We start from the raw sequence: 19263 nt of genomic DNA on the forward strand, positions 1-19263 counted from the left end.
GGGCTTGTTTTTGGAGTTGTATATATATATGTATATATATATATATATATATATAGAGAGAGAGAGAGAGAGAGAGAGAGAGAGAGAGAGAGAGAGAGAGAGAGAGAGAGAGAGAGAGTGTGCATGTTCTTTTTCACAATATAGCATGTGTCCTATATGTCATAAAACAGAAAACAGGCACATGTTACATATATTTATGTGGTTTGTAAATGCTAAAGGTTGTCAGTCATGGGGTGAATTACTGGCTATGTGTGATGTGTGTAATTATTGCTAATGGAGATTAAGATGATTCCTTGAGCTTTAAGAAACAAAGATCAAAGCAAATGATACACCCACTCTAAATCAATTAAGTATACACGTCCCATGCAACACATTAATGTATATGATGTGCTTACCTTCCAATGGCTTGGGTAGAAAATGAGCTGCTGGTTTTGTTTTCTTGACTCTGTTACCTTTCATAACTTGGCCTTCTTTGTTAAGCCCTAAGAACCAGGCCCTACCAGATTCTTGTTGTCTGTATATCATAGATGAGTAGATAACATAATAGTTCTCAAAAACGGACTCTTTAAACTTGCATTCCAGAGTAAAAAGTTCCTAGAGAAAAAAAAAAACAACAACCATAAGGAATTTATTGTCACCTTTGTAAACTGATATAAATAGAATTTCAAGTTTGAGACTTCTTCAAAATTTTGTGTGAGCACCATTTTATAATGTATGGGGGGCTACCAATTTCAAGGAAAGAAGGATTGGTTATTTTAAAAAGAACAATGTAGACATCAATCGTTAAGTTAGGCTAAGGCTACACGTGGCGTCCCGGACTAAAAAAGCGCCACAGGAAAAACACATTGCGGTTCTTCCCGCAGTACTTTAGACAGAAAGTTCTCAGAGGTTACCTCTGTGGACTTTCTGTTTCAATCATGCCTATGGGGAAATATGCTGGTTTTGGAAATCATGGCATGTCCGCAGCGCCGTTTTTACCGCAAAGTGGGCATGGGATTCATTAGAATCCCATCCACTTTGCTCTGACTGTAAAATGCCATGACTTGTTTCTGCGGCATTTCTACCACGAGCAAGTCGCGGCGTTTACACCAAGTGGGACCCGGCCTTAGAAGGTGTCTGACAGCAGCATATTTAGGAAAAATAGCCATTTGCCCACCACTATTTCATGTCTGTGGTCAGCCCAATGCAAACATATACATCATATTCGGTGTGATATGCTGTGATGCCTAATAGTTGCATTGCACATGTTATCCAAGTTGCAGGGTATTAAGGACCTGTTCACACAGCATTATTTATTTATTTTACAAGGATTTTGGCATGGTTTTGTGCTATAATCTGTATGTGAAAACTTGTCCCAGGATGTGTGGTGCATATGGTTTGTTTACTGCTATATAAGTATCTATAGTTTTTCTATAATGTTTCTATAACATTTTGTATATTCTGTTTCATACCCTTTCTTTTCAAGTAAAATGGTTGGATTCTATTGTTATGGCAACTGCTTATTCAGGGAGTTTTGTTCCTAATTGGGTCACATAGTTTTACTTTGTATGTGAAGCAAAATAGAATTCATTTTAGAAAGAGGAAAAATGTGTGTAAATTAAAGGAAACCTGTTACATTAAACATCCAGTATGATCCGCAGGCGGCATGTTATAGAGCAGGAGGAACGGAGCAGATTGACATAGAGCTTTATGGGATAAAGATTCAGTAGAACTTGCTATTTACTGATCTAGATCGGTATTCACTCCAGGTTTAGGAGTCCTTTGGGTGCTCTTACTCAGTGCACACTCATATATGCACAATCACCCAGGGAAGGTTGTCCATAATGAAGTAGAATCACCTCACCATCTTAGTCACAACTAGTGTTTTTATACCACCCTTGCCACTTTCCACCAGATTTATCATTATTTATTATTTAAGTTTTCTGGAGTAAATAAAACTGTGCACTCCAGAAAAGAAAAGCTTCATAAATAAAGAGAACAGTGGGTCACAGCGGTAAAGTGCTGCAGGAGAAAGTGGAAACGCATCGAGTTTTTTTCCCGCAGCCCTTTTCTCAGAAAATACGTAGTTTCCTTTGCGGACTTTCTACTTCAATTATACCTAGAGGTAAACCGCTGGCGTTTCTGTAGGTATAATTGACATACTGCGATTTCCCAGACTGCAATGGTTATGGAAATTGCAGCATTTCCAATGCATGTATTTTTCTGCATTGTGTGGATGGGATTCTCTAGGCTTTTGCTGCGGCATTTCTGCCACAGGGGCCCCAGCCTTAGAGCTTATTTTTGAGAAAAGTAAGCACAAGTAATTAAAATAACACTCCAGGCAAAACTGATTCACTTATTCCTAGTGCAGGGCCTGAGGAAGTGAAGAATAAGGCCGGGGCCCGAAACGCTGCAATTTGCCCGTGGCAGAAACACTGCGGAAAAAATCGTGGCTTTTTACAGTACGGGAAAAGTGGATGGTATTCAAGTGAATTCCATGCCCACTTTGCTGTAAAAACCGCCATATGGACACAATGTGATTTCCACAACCGGCGCGATTTTGGAAATTACAGCATGTCAATTATATCTGTGGAAATGCCAGTGGTTTCCCCATAGGTATAATTGTAACAGAAAGTCCATGGAGGAAAACTCAGTGAACTTTCTGTTTATAGCGTAATGTGTAAACTGTAATGCGTTTTCCCGCAGCGCTTTACTGCTGCGAGAAGTCCCATGGGCCTTAGCCTTACACAGGGAATCAGAAAGTACCAAAGACAGAATCCCTGTGTCATGCTCCATCCTCTCAGGCCTACATATCTATACTGTAGGATATATCAAGTGAGATATAGTATTTTACCCTTCTGCCTTACTGTGGGGCTGTAAAATTTCATGGAATCAGGTTGGCAAATCAGTAGGATGAGCAATAATATGTCCTCTTTCATTTAGGAAGAATCAGAAGTATTATAGTCATCTAATATAGAATTCATTTTTGTCATCTTGGTATACATTATCTTATTTATCATATAAATTAGTCTGGACATATTAAACCAACATGACAGACTCTTCAGTATTCACCACGTCCTTATCTATTTATTAGTTGTAGCCCTTTAGATATTACTGAAGTTAATTATCCAGCAACTCGTCATTATCTTCTAAAATTGGTGCATATTATTTAGGCCATAAACATGAAACAGCTTTAATCAATCAATGACAGCAATTTAATAGCATTGAAGTTGTGCTCTGTTGTACGCCAGGTTAATTTACCGCATGTCATATACAAAAATCCTCCCACACAAACAACTCATCTAGTCCTCCACAAAAGATCCTATCATAGTAGAATCCGTGTTACCAAGAAACAGCACAAATCTTCTATTTAAGATCAATGGGGGAGAATTATTAATTAATATGCACCAGAAAATCGGCTTAAGTGCCTTCACCACCTTTATTGTAATTCTAGATACTTATTTCTCTTTGTCCAACAAGGGATAGACATGATGTTCTGGCATGGAGGAATGACTACAAATACAGCAATGTGACACAGAATTGTATCAGAAATATCATGTAAAGTACTGTACGCCAATAATGCTGGTAAAAACTGAACCCCTTCCCTTCTTTTCGATTTTAATTTTTTAATCCCCACCTTCAAATAACAATGTTTTTCTATGCTGCTGTTCACAGAGCCATATGAAGACTACATTTTTGTAGGACATATTGTACTTTGTAATGGTATAGTTTAATATTCTATGTGATATTCAGAATCAGGTGGATTTGTGATCTAGAAAAATGGGGTAGTGTAAATTTCACAGCTTTCTAAAACATTTTTCAAAATTTGGAACCCCTAGGGCATGTAATAAAAGTACAGTAATGTCAGGTCTGAAATCTTTCAATAGTCTCTTTGTCATGGTAATTGATCACCGCTCTCGGATATCACTCTGGGGGATGGCGATCCTCTTTAACATGACTGTACTTGCACATGTGGTATATGAAGAGCAGTGGCATGCATGTGACTGAGGCATATGAAGAGAGGAATGCCCACAATCTGAAAGACTCTGGTTGTGGGCTTTGCTGCTGGTCTCTATATTATAAAACAGAGAGACCCACCAGCTATGGCGCCCGCACAACTCCCAAGGGAACGCCATATTTAAACTCCCAACATCCACTATACATATGTATGACAGATAGTGGCAAGGTGTTAGTGTACTACCTCTAGTCAATGTCCGAAATTGCAAGTCAAAAAAGTCTTACAAGCCCTACTTTTTTTTTTTGTCTGGTGGGTATTTAAAAAAAAAAAAAAAAAAAAAAGAGATACCCAACGGATCTGTCATTGAACAGATTCAATTCTGCCCCCATTCCCCATGTCCTACTATGGACATGGGGAATGGAATAGGAAGAATAAGAATAGGTCTAACGCATTGTGGAAAACTGCTTAGTGAAATTAGTGATATGTCTATGATATGATATATGAGTGTGTAAGCAGTCATTACAAGGTGAAGTTAAGCTAGAAGGGAGACAATTTTTTTTTTTTTAGATGGCCTTCTTAACTGGTTATTATTGATCAAGCTTAACCTATCGGGCATATTGGTTATTCCAGAATGTATGTGTTACAATTAAATAATAAAAACACACAAAAAAACAAATTTTACATAATCTGATCCTTCAATAGGAAAGACAATATACAATAGTTAAAGACACAATATTCTTCTACCTAAACGACCGCCTTTCATCTGATAGATGTCACATTTTTACTTACATTAGGCTCAATTCATGTAAGCATGTTTTTCACCTCTCAGTGAGATATTTCTGTATAGCAGTATCACACATTCAGACACTATTTAATATGTTATCGTCTGTAAATTCTAAGTCACAGTCCGATAGATCTATAAAAAATAAGTAGCTTTTAATATCCCGGAGATGGCAAAAGCAATCAAGCTTCATGGTGGAGAAATTCTAATAGCAACATGAAAGGTGAAGTAATAAGCCAATGATGGGCTGCCCTTCTGCGCACATAGTGCCCTACTGATGTCATGGTGTCCTTTCACATCAGGTTTGGTATAGGTTTATTTATATATCACTGATCAATCAAAGTAGTGATTGCCAAATATGCTATTAAAATGACAGCAGATGTAAGAAAGATGTTGTTGAAGATTGTGAGTTTATGATATACTATGTCACAAATCTAATATACACTGGAAAATATAGATTGTCAAGTCACACGATATTATTTGGTGCTGCATTGACAATATGTCACTGGTTGACAACACTGAGGGCGGTATGAATGATGAGTTGATTTTTTTTATGCTGGGAAAAATGTTTCAGGATTTAGAAGCATTTTAGTTTATATATTGTATAGTGGAACATTTTATAGTGATCAATGTATCAATGTATCATTAAGAGCAATGGAAAACAGCAAGGAAAAGCTGTATTACACTACATGTGATGAAAGAACTGGAAGCATATGCACATGTGTACCAATATTCACACTCATTGGAGACCACCCATTAGGGATAGTTCACATGGAGTAAAATGGTCAGGATTTTGACGCGGAATCCGGGTCAAAATCCTGCTCAAAAAAACGCCTCCCATTATTATTATTATTGTTATTATTATTATTGTTTATTTATATATATAGCACCATTAATTTCATGGTGCTTCACATTTGGGGGTTACATAAAGTACACAGAATATACAGGTAGATATAATACTAACAATGACCGACTGGCACAGTGGCGTAGAGGGCCCTGCCCGCGAGGGCTTACAATCTATGAGGGAAGGGGGGTAGAGACAGAAGGAGAGGGGGAGACTGTACAGATGGTGGTGCGGTGATGGTGTTATTGGAGGTTGTAGGCCTTCCTGAATAGGTGAGTCTTCAGGGCCTTCTTGAAGCTTGTGATTGTGGGGGTCAGTCTTATGTGTCTTGGTAAGGAGTTCCAGAGTATGGGGGATGTACGGGAGAAATCTTGGAGGCGGTTGTGTGAGGAGCAGATGAGGGCAGAGTGGAGTAGGAGGTCGTTGGAGGATCTGAGGTTACGTGTGGGCAGGTAGTCGGAGATTAGTTCAGAGATATATGGAGGGGACAGGTTGTAGATGGCTTTGAATGTTAGCGTTAGTAGCTTGAGCTCAATTCGCTGGGCTATGGATAACCAGTCGTGCAACTAGCAGAGGGGAGCAGCCAATGAAGATCAGGGGGGAGAGGTGAATTAAACGAGCAGCACAGTTTAAGGTGGACTGGAGGGGGGGCGAAGGTGTTTACTGGAAGTCCAAGGAGAAGGGTGTTGCAGTAGTTTAAGTAGTCCCATTGAAATCAAGCGAGCTGCCGTTTCTTCAGGTGGATACTGCGACTGATTCAGCTGCAGACATCCGCCTTGCAACACCATCCTCCTAACTAGGCCCATTCATTTGGACCTAATCAGGAGCGGAAAGCCGCGACTGTTGAAAGCAGCGATAGTTGCAGCTAGCCACGGCAGGTGCATTTTGGTCCGGATTCTGATGTGGCTTCCCACGCCAAAATCCGGACCATTTTACTCCGTGTGAACTAGCCCTTTCAGAGATCACAAAGAAGTTGTCACCATAAAGACGAAGCCCGATGGCTAACTCATAATGATGACAGAATATGACGTTTCGAAGCTTACTCTGGGCTTCTTCCTCAGATACATCTAAAAACACTTTCTGCAGGCTGCATATTTATGTATAACTGGACACATAGGGATAGGATTACAGGAGGGAGGGGGGAAGAGGCTTATTACTAATAAGCAGAGGTTTTCTTTGCAGACTTTCTGCTCTTATTAGACCTATAGGGGAAACTCCAGTGTTTCCGCAGATATATTGACATGCTTTGATTATCAAACACGCGGGCATTTTTGAAAACGCAACTTTTCTGCAGCAGATTTCTTTCTGCAAAGTGTAGATGAATTTAGCTACAATCTCATTCACTTTGCAGGTACTGGATGAAGCCTTCCTGGCAAAATGTACATTGGAGTGGAGTGTGGTCAGGTGAGATTATATGTTGGTTTCTTATGCTGTTTATTCTCTTGTAAAGTGACGTAGGAGTTAGTTTTTGACACTATGTGTTTGTATATTGTCACTTACTCTAGAAGGGATTGTTTCTCCCTGATATACTAGTATGTGACTATTTTGGACACTGTTACCTACCCTCCTCCTTGGTCATGTTCTAATTGTTAGTACATATTCCTGCATGATCCATCTGTCTTTGTATCATGTGCTACCTCCAATTATGTATTTATCCCTGTGTTTTTATCTTTATATGTATGTTTTTATGCATGTATTAATAAAATGTCATTATTTTATTTGATGATCATGACTTTGGCTATTATGGCATGTCCATTCTTATTCTTATATTTGATAATATTAGCCCATTATTTGTGTGTTATAGGTACTGTAAAATGCAACGTTCTTTCCGCAGAGGCAAAACCACTGCCATTTCGCAACGTGGAGCTTCATCCTTAAGCTCTTGATATACTTGTATCCATTTCCTGTAGGCAGGATAATAAGTGAACCCCACCACCCTCATATAGATCACATACATATACAGAATCAGCTCACAGTTTATAGTCATTATATATAGGCTGGAAAGCGTGTTACTGTGACTATGAAATCGTCTTCTTTTATGTTCCTCGGCACTCTGATTGATGAACAGATATTTTTAGACACTTGAATTGTTTGGTCTAATCAAATGAGAAAGAATTAATCATATGATGTATTCATAATTACCTGGAACACCTCAATACACCATCAAAAGGAAATTACTTTCCAGGTTCTTATTATAATTAGCAATCTCAGATGTTCACATTTTCTGAGCTAAAACTTCCATTTCACATGTCCCTGCTATAGAAAGCGATAGAAACATTCAGACAGCGGTTCTGTGTTTTCTCATTTAACCTTATAGGTTAGGTTTTTACGCCATATGGAGTGAGTTGGATAGGTTATGATGGAGAGGCAATAGCGTGCAGGTGGATTACACATAGCTAACTGATAATGACTGGGTTTTTTTTTTTTATTAAGGAGCAAAAAGTGGCCTGTTGTGACTTTATGTGATCCATCTCCCATCCATCTTTGACAGAGAGGAGACCATATAATAAATGAGTGTAAACGACGGACTGTCTGGCCGTGCTGAGGGTACAGAGCTCGGCAAGGTGGATTTTCATGCTCAGATGAACACTGAACACAGGAGAATAATTGAAGCTGCTTTTATTACTGCGCCTTATTTATTGTCATTTTAATATCACCTGTTGGTCATTCTGGATATTGCTATTTTCTTGCAGCAGCTGTAATTGTAAATGTCACAGCACATCAAACCACATCTGCATTAGCTGGAAATGTTCTTCTAAGTCAATTTCACTTTGACACCCTGAGGAATATCTTCAATCTAGTTAGTGACCCATAATAGACTATTTTTTTGTTGTTTTTTTTTACTACCGCTGTAGGGAGTTCCTTATAATGCAGTGTCAATCCTGCTCGTGTTTGTCTTCTAATGTATTGTCATCTTTGCTCATAGCAATTTCCTACATACAGCTGTTCCAGTACTTATGATTTGTGGGAGGCGAAGGGTTGCGCTGCTGCACCTGATCCACTAGGAACAATAAAAGTTTATTTTCTGCTTTTATGTTGCTATTAATCAATAGATGAAAATAAAAATCTTAAACTCTCTGTTACATCCGCTTTCTTCACACTCTTCCTAGTAGTAGGTTTATATACCATATGAATGTACAGTAGCATAACATATAAGCTAATTAATAAAGGCCCTGACTGGTGTAAGGTACAAAAGATTTACAAAGAGACAACAACCTATTTATAAATCACGCACACTCCTGTGCGCCAGAATGGAGGTCTACGACATTTAAGAACTGGCATAGATTTCCATTAAAACTCACACCAGAAAACTGCCAGGGTGAGATGATACCGCCTCATCCTGCTCCGTACCCCGCTCTACCCACATTCGCACAATGCAGTGAGCCAGGAGCAGAACAGGGGTTGTGGTGTCCGTTTGGTGAAAGGAAGAGCGTTGCGCCATATGTACTATACACCACAATATCCTCCCTCAGTTTATTGTCATACCTAAAGGGGTTTTCTCACCAAGGGATAAGGAATAAGTTGCAGGATAGTGGACATCAGATTACTGGGATCCCCACCAATCTAAAAATGGGAATTGCTTTTTCTTCAAACTGAATTAAACAGATATTTCTGGGGGTCCCACTGAAATAAACAGAGAAGAGTACACATTCTGACCATCACTCAACTAAGACCTGGGAGAAAAAACACCTCTTGTACTCCACCGATCTGCAAATTATCCCCTGTGATAGGAATAAGTTTCTGAGGTAGGAAAACCCCAAGTGGCCTTTCATGTCCTCAAGCACTTGCGGTTTTGTATACTCTGACAATAAAGGACTATGGATGAGTACTGTAAGGGGGTAGCGTTCCTCACAGCCCAGCTAGACTGTCAGGAACACCCTTCTGACAGTAGGCAGAGATCGGTAAAGAGTTCCACAAGTCCTATATATATATATATATATATATATATATATATATATATATATATATATATATATGAATATGATCAAACAATACTGCTCCCCTCTCTGCTCCATAAACTTCTATAGACAAGTACAATCTGAGTCTCGTGATTTACAGTCCATTCTGTGACAGAATAGCAGGGATTTTCAGAGTGACATGCATTTTAGAAGAGGGTGGTTAGCAGAAAGAGGCATTTTTTCTCTGATAACACATTATAAAGTTTCTTAAAGTTACTATTCATTTCTGCAAAAAAAATTTAGTGGCCATTTAAATTATAGATTAGAGACAAATTGTAGAAATATAGAAGTGAATATTATTTATGGTGTTATATCACTATGATATTTCATAGTGGAAAAGGCTGGATGTTTGAGAATTGAAATGACATTAGTAGTAATTGTACTTGTGAGCAGGTTATTCCACATCACTCTGAGGACATCTCGTTTGTAGTAAGGCAGGCTTTCTGACGATAGGATACCTTGTGCACTATGTAGTTGTAGTAGGTGTAGTTTTATTCCTTCTGCTCATTCATGCTGTTCATGTTTCCATTTTGGCTTCAATATAATTGTCGTAGTTAAATCTGAATGTATCACTAATGGTGACAATATAGTTAGGAAGCGAAACACCTTGGCAAATGCAGCTATACAAAGAACGAAACGAAAAGAAGCCGTGAGTGGAAAGTTGGAAAAATACACAGATGGAGGCGCTCTGACAAATTGGTAAACAGGAAACATGTGCCGGGCTAATTATGGTACTGAAATAGACACTTTCCAGAAAAACGGAAGGTAGAAAAGCTGATACTAGGTTTTATGTTTCTCACTTCAGCCTTCACTAAACTGTCACTATTTCAGTCCTGCTATACAAACTATTCATATACAGATACAGAATATGGAATCGCTGGAGATTTATTTAATGCCCTGTTAAATGTGGCGTTAATGTCCTCTTGAAGGTTCATCCATTCTACCCCCACAATCATTCTCTCACCTTCTTCTCATCTTCCTTGCAAATAAATCATAGAGGACGTTCACTTACCCCAACCAATCAAGCCTTTGACTGACCACCTATAAACTTGTACATCAAACACCACACATATGAAATTCTACAGCAGTTACAGAGTTAATCAGAGAGATTTTCATTCATCACTGTTTTCACAGCCGTTTTGCATTCATGGAGCAGCCGTTTTAATGGATGCCTCATACATTATGGTGTATGAATGGATCCATGAAAAACTAACAAAAATAGATCAAAATATAGGATATCTGAATGGCCCTCATTCACATGCATGAATATTATGCGACCATTTTGCAATTTTTTTTTATTTAACGCTGCATATGAAACGTCGAGCCAATTTGACAGGCTAACCATGTCCACTTTCTTCTTTACTTTTGCAAGGTTGAGGGGGTTGAAAATGCAAAAACACGTACCGTAAGTACAAACTTTCAGTTTCCTATTTATGTGCCTTTTCACATCAGATTTCCTTTATGGGATTGTCCAGGATATTTTTATTTTTATTTTTGGCTGGAGAAAGTGGAAAGAAACAGGAACATACACACCTGTTACCGGTGCTCTGATGTCTCCTAGCACAGTCCATTCCTGCAGCTCCCATGTTTTCTTCCATTGAAAGTCCCCACTGCTCATGACCATAGGGCAAGGGACGTCACAACTGGAGATGACTTCTTGCAAAAGAAGATAGCCGAAAAGCAGGACCAGCCCATGCTGGGAGGACAGCGGAGCACTAGGGACAGGGGAGTATGTTTTTTTCACCTTCCCCCGCCTAATATAATTTTTTTTTCTTTTTTTTTTAGAATCCTGGACAGCCTCTTTAAGGTTGTACATTGTAGATTTCTATGGCCATCAGAACTGCATGACTTCAGATGAGTCTTAAACTGGGGCATATGAAGGGGGCATTAAGCTGGTGACAGATGAAGGGGGACATTAACTTGGTGGCAGATGAAAGGGACATAAAACTGGGTGAGCAGATGGAGGGTGACATTAAACGGAAGGTAACTGGAGGAGGACATTAAATCATGGGGGTATCTGGAGTGAGAAGTCTAGTTGCCCCCAGTTTAATGTCCCCCTCTATTTGCCCCCACTTTAAACTGGGGCACAAGGAGAGGGACTTTATACTGTGGGGCAATTGGAGGTGAAAATTATAGTGTGGGGACATATAATGTTAGGGTGACTATAGGAGTTTATACTGTGTGGGGGAACAAAGAAAAATGGATGAGGATGGGCAGAGTCAATTTAGAAGTAGGCGGAGCTAAATTTGTCATGACATAGCACAATTGATATCATTACATCTTTAACAACCTCAAAAATAAAATAAGTATGCTATTTATTCTACACAGTATATGTCGTAAACCTTAAAATTAATTGTTTTTAAAAACCTTCTTTCAAAAGCAAAAACAAATAAAAGTCAAAGAAGGTCTCATAAAGCTGCATTGATATATAACATAAAAAGTTATGAAAGAGGAAATACAGGGAATGCAGGGCTAAAATGTGTTAAAGCGTTAAAATGTACATAAGGCACCAGAGTTATGTGCCAGCAATATTTATTTATCAAACCCCAGCAATCAGACACATATCCCCTATCTTTTTTCTAATGTGGGAATATCCCTTTAATCATTGTAGTACACCATACTATATAATAGCATTATGTATACAGCAGCAGTACATTCCATTTACCATCAGCAGAAATGTACAACATGAATAAGGAGTATAACAGATAATAGGCTGCTGTACTGGGAATGGGACAAGACAAACAATGTGCCTCAACATGCCTTGGAAATGAGTAATCATTAAGGGAAGACGCTGAGAGGGCTGTTCATGAATCTCAGGTAAGCCATTTTTGAATGAATTTGCATATATGTATGTCCAGAAGATGCCTCAATGGATATCCCACTGTATTAAATGGCCTTACGGGAGACAATTTGCTTAAAGCTGTACAACTTTGTGTGATCTGCAAATTTGGTCTGCAAATGAGAAAATCAGGGGAATTACAAATTCATGGGAGCATAGTATGCCAAAAACTAGTATAGCAAAGCGGGCTTGATGCACAATATCTGATAGGATATTCACCTGTCAGGATTCATCTTTTCTCATTTGCTGCTAAACAAGGGTTCATATAAAAGATCATATATTACATTTAACACTGTAGCACATAGCTGTTCTATGCTCATGTGCTAAAGCCATTAGTCTCGCCAAAGTGAGGAGTATTTTTAGCAGAAGTAGGAAATATAAATGTTTCCTATATATTTCTATGTCCTATTCTTTATGAAGCCACTCTTGGCTTTGGTGCAAAAAATGCAGCAAAATATGTAGCAAAATAAGCAACTATTACACAAAAAACAATACCAGCAATGGGGCAAAGGGGAGTTGCAGTGGAGTTCATTCAACAACCCCTGTAGATAGGCAACCGTAAAGCCGGTTGCAGACGACCATGTGCTTTCAGCTGGCAGTGAATTAACAGCACTGGTGGCGCACAGGGGATACGCGGATGTTGCCCGCGTGCCACCTGTGCACTGGCCATGTTTCCACTGCCCCTTTCATTAAATGAATAAGAACCAAGCAAGGGCCGCAAAATAAGACAGGAATAATACCGTACCTGTTCTATATTTTGTGGCTCAGACTGTTGGCCCGCACAAGTGACCGTGTAATTCACAGTCATGTGTGCTATCTGGGAAGAACGCGGAAATCATCTGCAAGAGGCCTAAGGCTAAGGCCCCACGCTGCAGAAATTTTTACTGTAGATTTTGCTGCAGTTTTATGAGCCAAAGGAGTGGATTGAGCATAAGTTATGCTGTGTTCACACCAGCGTTCAGTGTCCGTACTCAGGTTTCCTTCTTCTGCCGGCAGAAGACGGAAACCTGTCAGACCGGGTCCGGCCGTGAGGGCCGGTGAGCGTTTTATGCTCTCCATGGCGAAACCGTTTTTTTTAACCCCTTAAGGACCAGGCCATTTTTTGGTTTCGCATTTTCGTTTTTCCCTCCTCACATTTCAAGAGCCATAACTTTTTCATTTTTCAGTTCACAGAGTCACATGATGGCTTATTGTTTGCGGGACAAATTGTACTTTGTAATGGCATCATTCAATATGCTGTGCAATGTACTGGGAAGCTGGAAAAAAATTCAGAATGAGGTGCAATTGGAGAAAAAATGCATTTGCGACATTTTCTTATGGGTTTAATTTTTACAGCGTTCACTGTTTGGTACAAATGACATGTTACCTGTGTTCTACGTGTCAGTATGAACGCGGTGATACCAAATTTATATAGTATTTGAAATGTTTTGATACTTTTAAAAAAATGATAAACTTTGCAAAATAGAAAATTTTTTTTGTGTCATCATGTTCTAACACCTGTAACTTTTTCATATTTCCATGTATGGAGCTGGTTGTGGTGTCTTTTTATGCGGGACAAGATGACGTTTCTATTGATACCATTTGGGGAAAGATCTGATGGTTTGATCACTTTTTATTCAATTTTTTATAGGAGGCAAAGTGTTGAAAAAAACGCTTTTTGGCTGTTTTTATTTTTTTTGCCGCTACGCCGTTCGCAGTACGGGATAAATGTTTTAATATTCTAATAGTTCGGGCATTTTGGAGCGCGGGGATACCTAATATGTTTATGTTTAATGTTCTTTAATTACTTTTATAGCTAATCTAGGGAAAGGGGGGTGATTTGAACTTTTATATTTTTTTTATTTTTTTAATACTTTTAAAAAACTTTTTTTTTTCTTCTGTTACATTTATGATCAGACCCCTTAGGTACCTTGAAACCTAGGGAGTCTGATCGCTCATACTATTCACTGCGATACTACAGTATTGCAGTGAATAGCAAAATCGCAGCACTTCTATTAGACGATGCCTCTGGCATCGTCTAATAGATCTCGGGCAGAGACAAGCCTGGAAGCCTTCAATAGGCTTCCGGCTGTCATAGCAACTGATCACCGCCCTCATGTGACGTTCAGGAGGGCGGCGATCGGGGAAACATGGCGGCGCCCATGCCGCCTGCGCTGTTTACACGCTGCGGTCGCGTTTGACCGCAGTGTGTAAAGGGTTAACAGCAGCGATCAGCTCGGGCACCGACCGCTGCTGTTATTGGCAGGTCCTGGCTGTATTATACAGCCGGCATCTGCCGTGTATGGAGCGAGCTCAGCGTGTGAGCTCGCTCTATACATCCCCATGCGACCCATGACGTACAGTTACGTCAAGGGTCGCTAAGGGGTTAAACTGGACACGAAGTCCTGCATGTCCGACTTTGTGTCCGGTTAAAAAAAAAAAAAAAAAACTGTTTCACCGCGGAGAGCAAAAAACGCTCACCGACGCTCATGGCCGGACACTTTTCAAACCCATTCAAATGAATGGGTTTGAAAAATGCCACAGGTTTCCGTTTCCTGCCCAATTTCGGACAGAAAACGGAAACCTGTATAAACGGAGACCGGGCACAGATGTGAACGAGCCCTTAGAAGCATGAGAGCTTCCTATATATTTCCCATTCCTTTTATAGTAATATTTGGCTTTGGCTAGGCTGAGGCCCCACTTGGCGAAAACAGTTTTTTGTTGCAGATTTTGCTGTGTCTTTATGAGCCAAAGTCAAGAATGGCTACAAAAGGATTGGGAAATACATAGGCGGTACTTACACTTCTACTTCTGTTCTTTTGGCGATTCTGGAGAATATTAGAAATTATATATACTTTTTACATTTTACAGTGGAAGTTCATTGTTCTGAACTCTTTTGAAAATTTCTACATATGCCATTTATTTATTTATTTATTGAATGACTTCTGTCATGCACATAAAAACATAATTAAAGATCATTTTATTTCCATGTTTTCCATCTAATTTTAGTCCTACACAACAATCCCTACAGAATTAATTTGTGCTAATGTGCATTTGAAAGTCATTGATCTGTGAATATCTGTTCATCTTAGGAAAATACCTGCTAGGGATGAACTTCAGAGCCACAAATCCTGTATGCTTAGAAGACATGAATGAAGGTTCTGCACTACAAGGTTCAGGCTTTAGTGAATTGTAACCACAAGTTTAAAGGATTATTACAACCCTTGTTGGGATTCACTCCAGGTGTTATCTTTCACAGTGGGGATAAACTTCCATATGGAAAATTTATCCAGCCAAATTGTCTCTTTAATAGGGTCCACTTGTACCTTAAAGGGGATGTCCAACAGCATTCGTGTTGTTTGGATATCCTCCAAATATACATTGATTTTAATGTATTTAGTTTTAAATCTGCAGCAATTCACATAGGCAGGATGCTTTCTTCCATTGTCTGAATCAGAGTCATAATTAAAGGAAGCTGGGTGTCTGACTCAATTCATTAGGTACAAAAACTACCCCTATCTCTTAGCATTAGTTCCAGAAGAGAAGTGGCTGGCTTAAGCCCGGTTCACATCTGTGCTCGATATTCCGTTCGGGGAGTCTGCTTGGAAATACCAAACGCATTAAAAAGCGGTGAACAATGAAAGCACACGGACCCCATAGACTATAATGGGGTCCTTGTGTTTTTTGCACGGGTCATGCGGAGAGGAAAGTAGTTCTTGAAGTACTTTTCTCTCTGTATGACTAGTGCAGACACCACGCGGAAAACACAGAGACCCACATTATAGTCTATGGGATCCATGTGCTTTCATTGCTCACCACTTTTTAATGCATTCAGTATTCCATTCAGGGCTCCCAAAGCGGACTCTCCAAACAGAATACCGATGTGAACCAGGCCTCAGCTAATGAAAAGAACCAGACCCCATCCTCATATCAATAACACACAGTGGGAATGGGACAATCGTTCATTTGCAGAACTAGTTTAAGGGCCAGAGCCCGACGTTGCAAAAAACGCAGTGTTTTACATTACCTTCAAAGTGAATGGTAATAAACATTTCAGGAAAAAATCTGCAGTGCAAAAGCTGCAATTTCAAAAAACACTTGCTTGTTTCTGTAAGTCGCAGCATGTCAATTATACTTAAAGAAATGCTGGCGTTTCCGTATAGATATAATAGATGTAAAAAGTCAGCTAAGAAAAAACCCTACAGACTTCCTGTTAAAATCAATATGGAAAAAAATGCAATACGTTGTTCCCCATTATCCAAAAGTGTTGAATAACATTTGTTAATTCAAGTGTCAGAAAACTGGCAGCATGCATGAATGTATACATCAAAAGAGAGAATAAGAAGATTCTGCATTGTTTATTTAGGTGGAAACACAGGCTTGTTCTCAACAACATCATCTCCTGTGGAATAAAGGTCAAGCTTCCCCCATACATCCTTGACCAATCCTGCAATAATTGGCAGACTGTAGTGCATATGGCTTATTTCATTTACTGCTACACACTGATGTTATATCTTTTGTCACTTGATAAAAAGTTTTAGGCTACTTTTGTAAAAGTTGCAGAATTGTATAAGCAATTGCTAATTCAGATAGTAGTCTGTAGAGTTGTTATGAAGCATTAATGGAAAGTCCTTTCCTATATGCAGAATGTATTTTGGCTCAGGTCATTTGGTGACTTTAAAAGGAGGATTAACAGATCCATTTACTTTCATCTTTAAATGAACACATGCACATGTTTGTAGAAGTCATTGCGTCTCTTTCTACTTTTATTGATTCCAAAACAGGGAGGACAAAGAACTTCGAAGGATCGTGTTTTTTTCAGGTTTACTTAAGTAATTTAATTAGTTTATGTTGTTTTAGATACAGTAGCATACTTTGTTGTATTCAATATTGACTTTCATCATTGAGTATTATCTTTCCAAATAAAAGGTTTTTTGAAAAGCCATATTTTAGAGAACAAGACAGACTATATATGGATAGTTAAAGAAATGTTTTAAATAACCACTTAATGCCAGGTTCACACGGGTTTTTTTGGACTGGATTTTGAGGTGGAGGCTGCCTCAGAATCCAGTCCAAAAAACGGCTAGCCGTGACTGGATGCCAGTGCGGTGCATACAGTGCACCAGCATGCAGTGCACCGGCATCCAGTGCATACAGTGCACCGGCATCCACTCGCGGCATTCTGCTCTGGATTAGGCCCAAATGAATGAGCCTAGTCGGGAGGGTGTGTCGTGCCGCAGCTGAATCCTCCTCAAGAAAGGAACCCATTGAATTCAATGGGAAGAGGGTTTTTTAGCTGGATTTTAAAGCGGATTCAGGATTCTTTATATAAACCTCTCAGAATCCCAGAAGTCTTCTGGTTTATTTCCACATCTTTGTGATTTAAAGCTCAATGATATTCATGGACTGGAGAAATTTGTAACATACTGCAGGGCTTTTGAAAATTGCTCTCTATGTGACAGAGTTTATTCTTAGATTTTCTAAATTTTTAGCTAAATAAAAGTCAATGTACACTATTAACAAGCCAGATATTAAAAATAACTGTAGGAGTAAGCCAGCTCCTATAATGTTTAGCTACAATGCTTCTGGCAGTGAGTAACAACTGTGAAATTAAATCTTTATATACTCTCGAATCCTCCATCAAGGAGAGTTTACGCCAACATCAAAAGGCGCTGTAATATAATTTATTAAGGACTATACCCTTTATTACTGCTACTTCACAGGAAGCAAGGCTACAGACTTTGGGAAGCCATGCAAAATCCTTTAGTTTATCGCTGCTAGCATAAACTCATTTTTTTGTGCCATAGCCAGAGGTGGTTGTTTTCAAGCTTGAGAAATATATCCAAAATAGTATTTTATGTTGTGAGCCACTTTGTCCCTAAAATATGTTACCTCTCTATGTGTATCCTTTTATCCAGGAAGAATTGTAAAGCCCACTTTTGTATTAAGGATCACTGTAATGCATTTTTAGTGTTAACACAGTTCTTTTCTAAAATGTATTTTAAAATATTAAACGATTCTTACGTTGTATCATAAATGTCTAGTGACACATGCACATGAAGAAACAGAGATATCAGATATGTACAGTCAGGATTTGGGAAGCAGTTAAGGCATACACAATCTCACAGAATAAAACATTGTGCCATGTTCCATTGGATGGCCCCTTAGAGTCAGCACACGTGTAATACAGGTTACAATACATAGATCATAAGAAGTTTTAGAGAGAATGTATCTGCATTTTATTCTCCATTATTCCAAGCTACAGAAATCCACAAGAATTAAGCAGCATTATAGAGGTCTAGAATTGTACCCATTAATTTATGACATCAATGGGCACTGTAACCCCTTCTCACACAGCGCTGTAGTAATACAGCAGGGAAAGTCACTAGTTCCTGAACCACCATCTTATGTTATGATGCAGATATGTCACACCATACACAGATGTGGGAATTTATCAAGCCCTGAACTTCAGAATTCTGCATTTCAAAAAGTTGCAAAGAAGAATCCCATACACATTGCAGTAATGCATGTGCAGCAGAAATGCTGTGGTCTCCAAAGGCATCGCCATTTTGGAAATCGCAGCATGTAAATCATACCTTTAGAAAAGCTAGCAGTTTCCCAATAGGTATAATGGAATCAAAAGGTTTAGTGAAATGCTCTGTGGGAAAAATGCAATGAGTTGCCACCACGATTTTTCCCACAGCGCATTTTTGCTGCAGCCCACTGCATGGAGCCTTAGCCTATAGCCTAATAGTACTAGACAGGACCTAGCAGGTTTTGTGTCAATGTAATACTGACAGACCTAATACACCATAATACGTGTGTAAGTCAAATAGTAGTGTTAGAAAATAAACTGACAATATAATAAAACATTTCTCTTACATTTTTTTTACTATTGATACCATTGAATTCACAATGATCCTT

At 39.0% G+C, this 19263-nt stretch overlaps 1 protein-coding gene across 2 annotated transcripts in view; it reads right to left on the reverse strand.

Annotated features, from left to right (window-relative positions):
• The window catches only part of FGF14 (fibroblast growth factor 14), a 452344-nt gene that overhangs the window by 12040 nt on the left and 421041 nt on the right, over positions 1-19263 (reverse strand). For both annotated transcript variants that reach the window (XM_075265373.1, XM_075265374.1), the window contains exon 4: positions 396-594. In XM_075265373.1, the coding sequence (XP_075121474.1) occupies positions 396-594 (199 nt within the window). The remainder of the gene's footprint in view (positions 1-395; positions 595-19263) is intronic.

The sequence above is a fragment of the Leptodactylus fuscus genome, chromosome 2 (assembly GCF_031893055.1).
Source record: "Leptodactylus fuscus isolate aLepFus1 chromosome 2, aLepFus1.hap2, whole genome shotgun sequence".
Lineage (NCBI taxonomy): Eukaryota > Metazoa > Chordata > Amphibia > Anura > Leptodactylidae > Leptodactylus > Leptodactylus fuscus.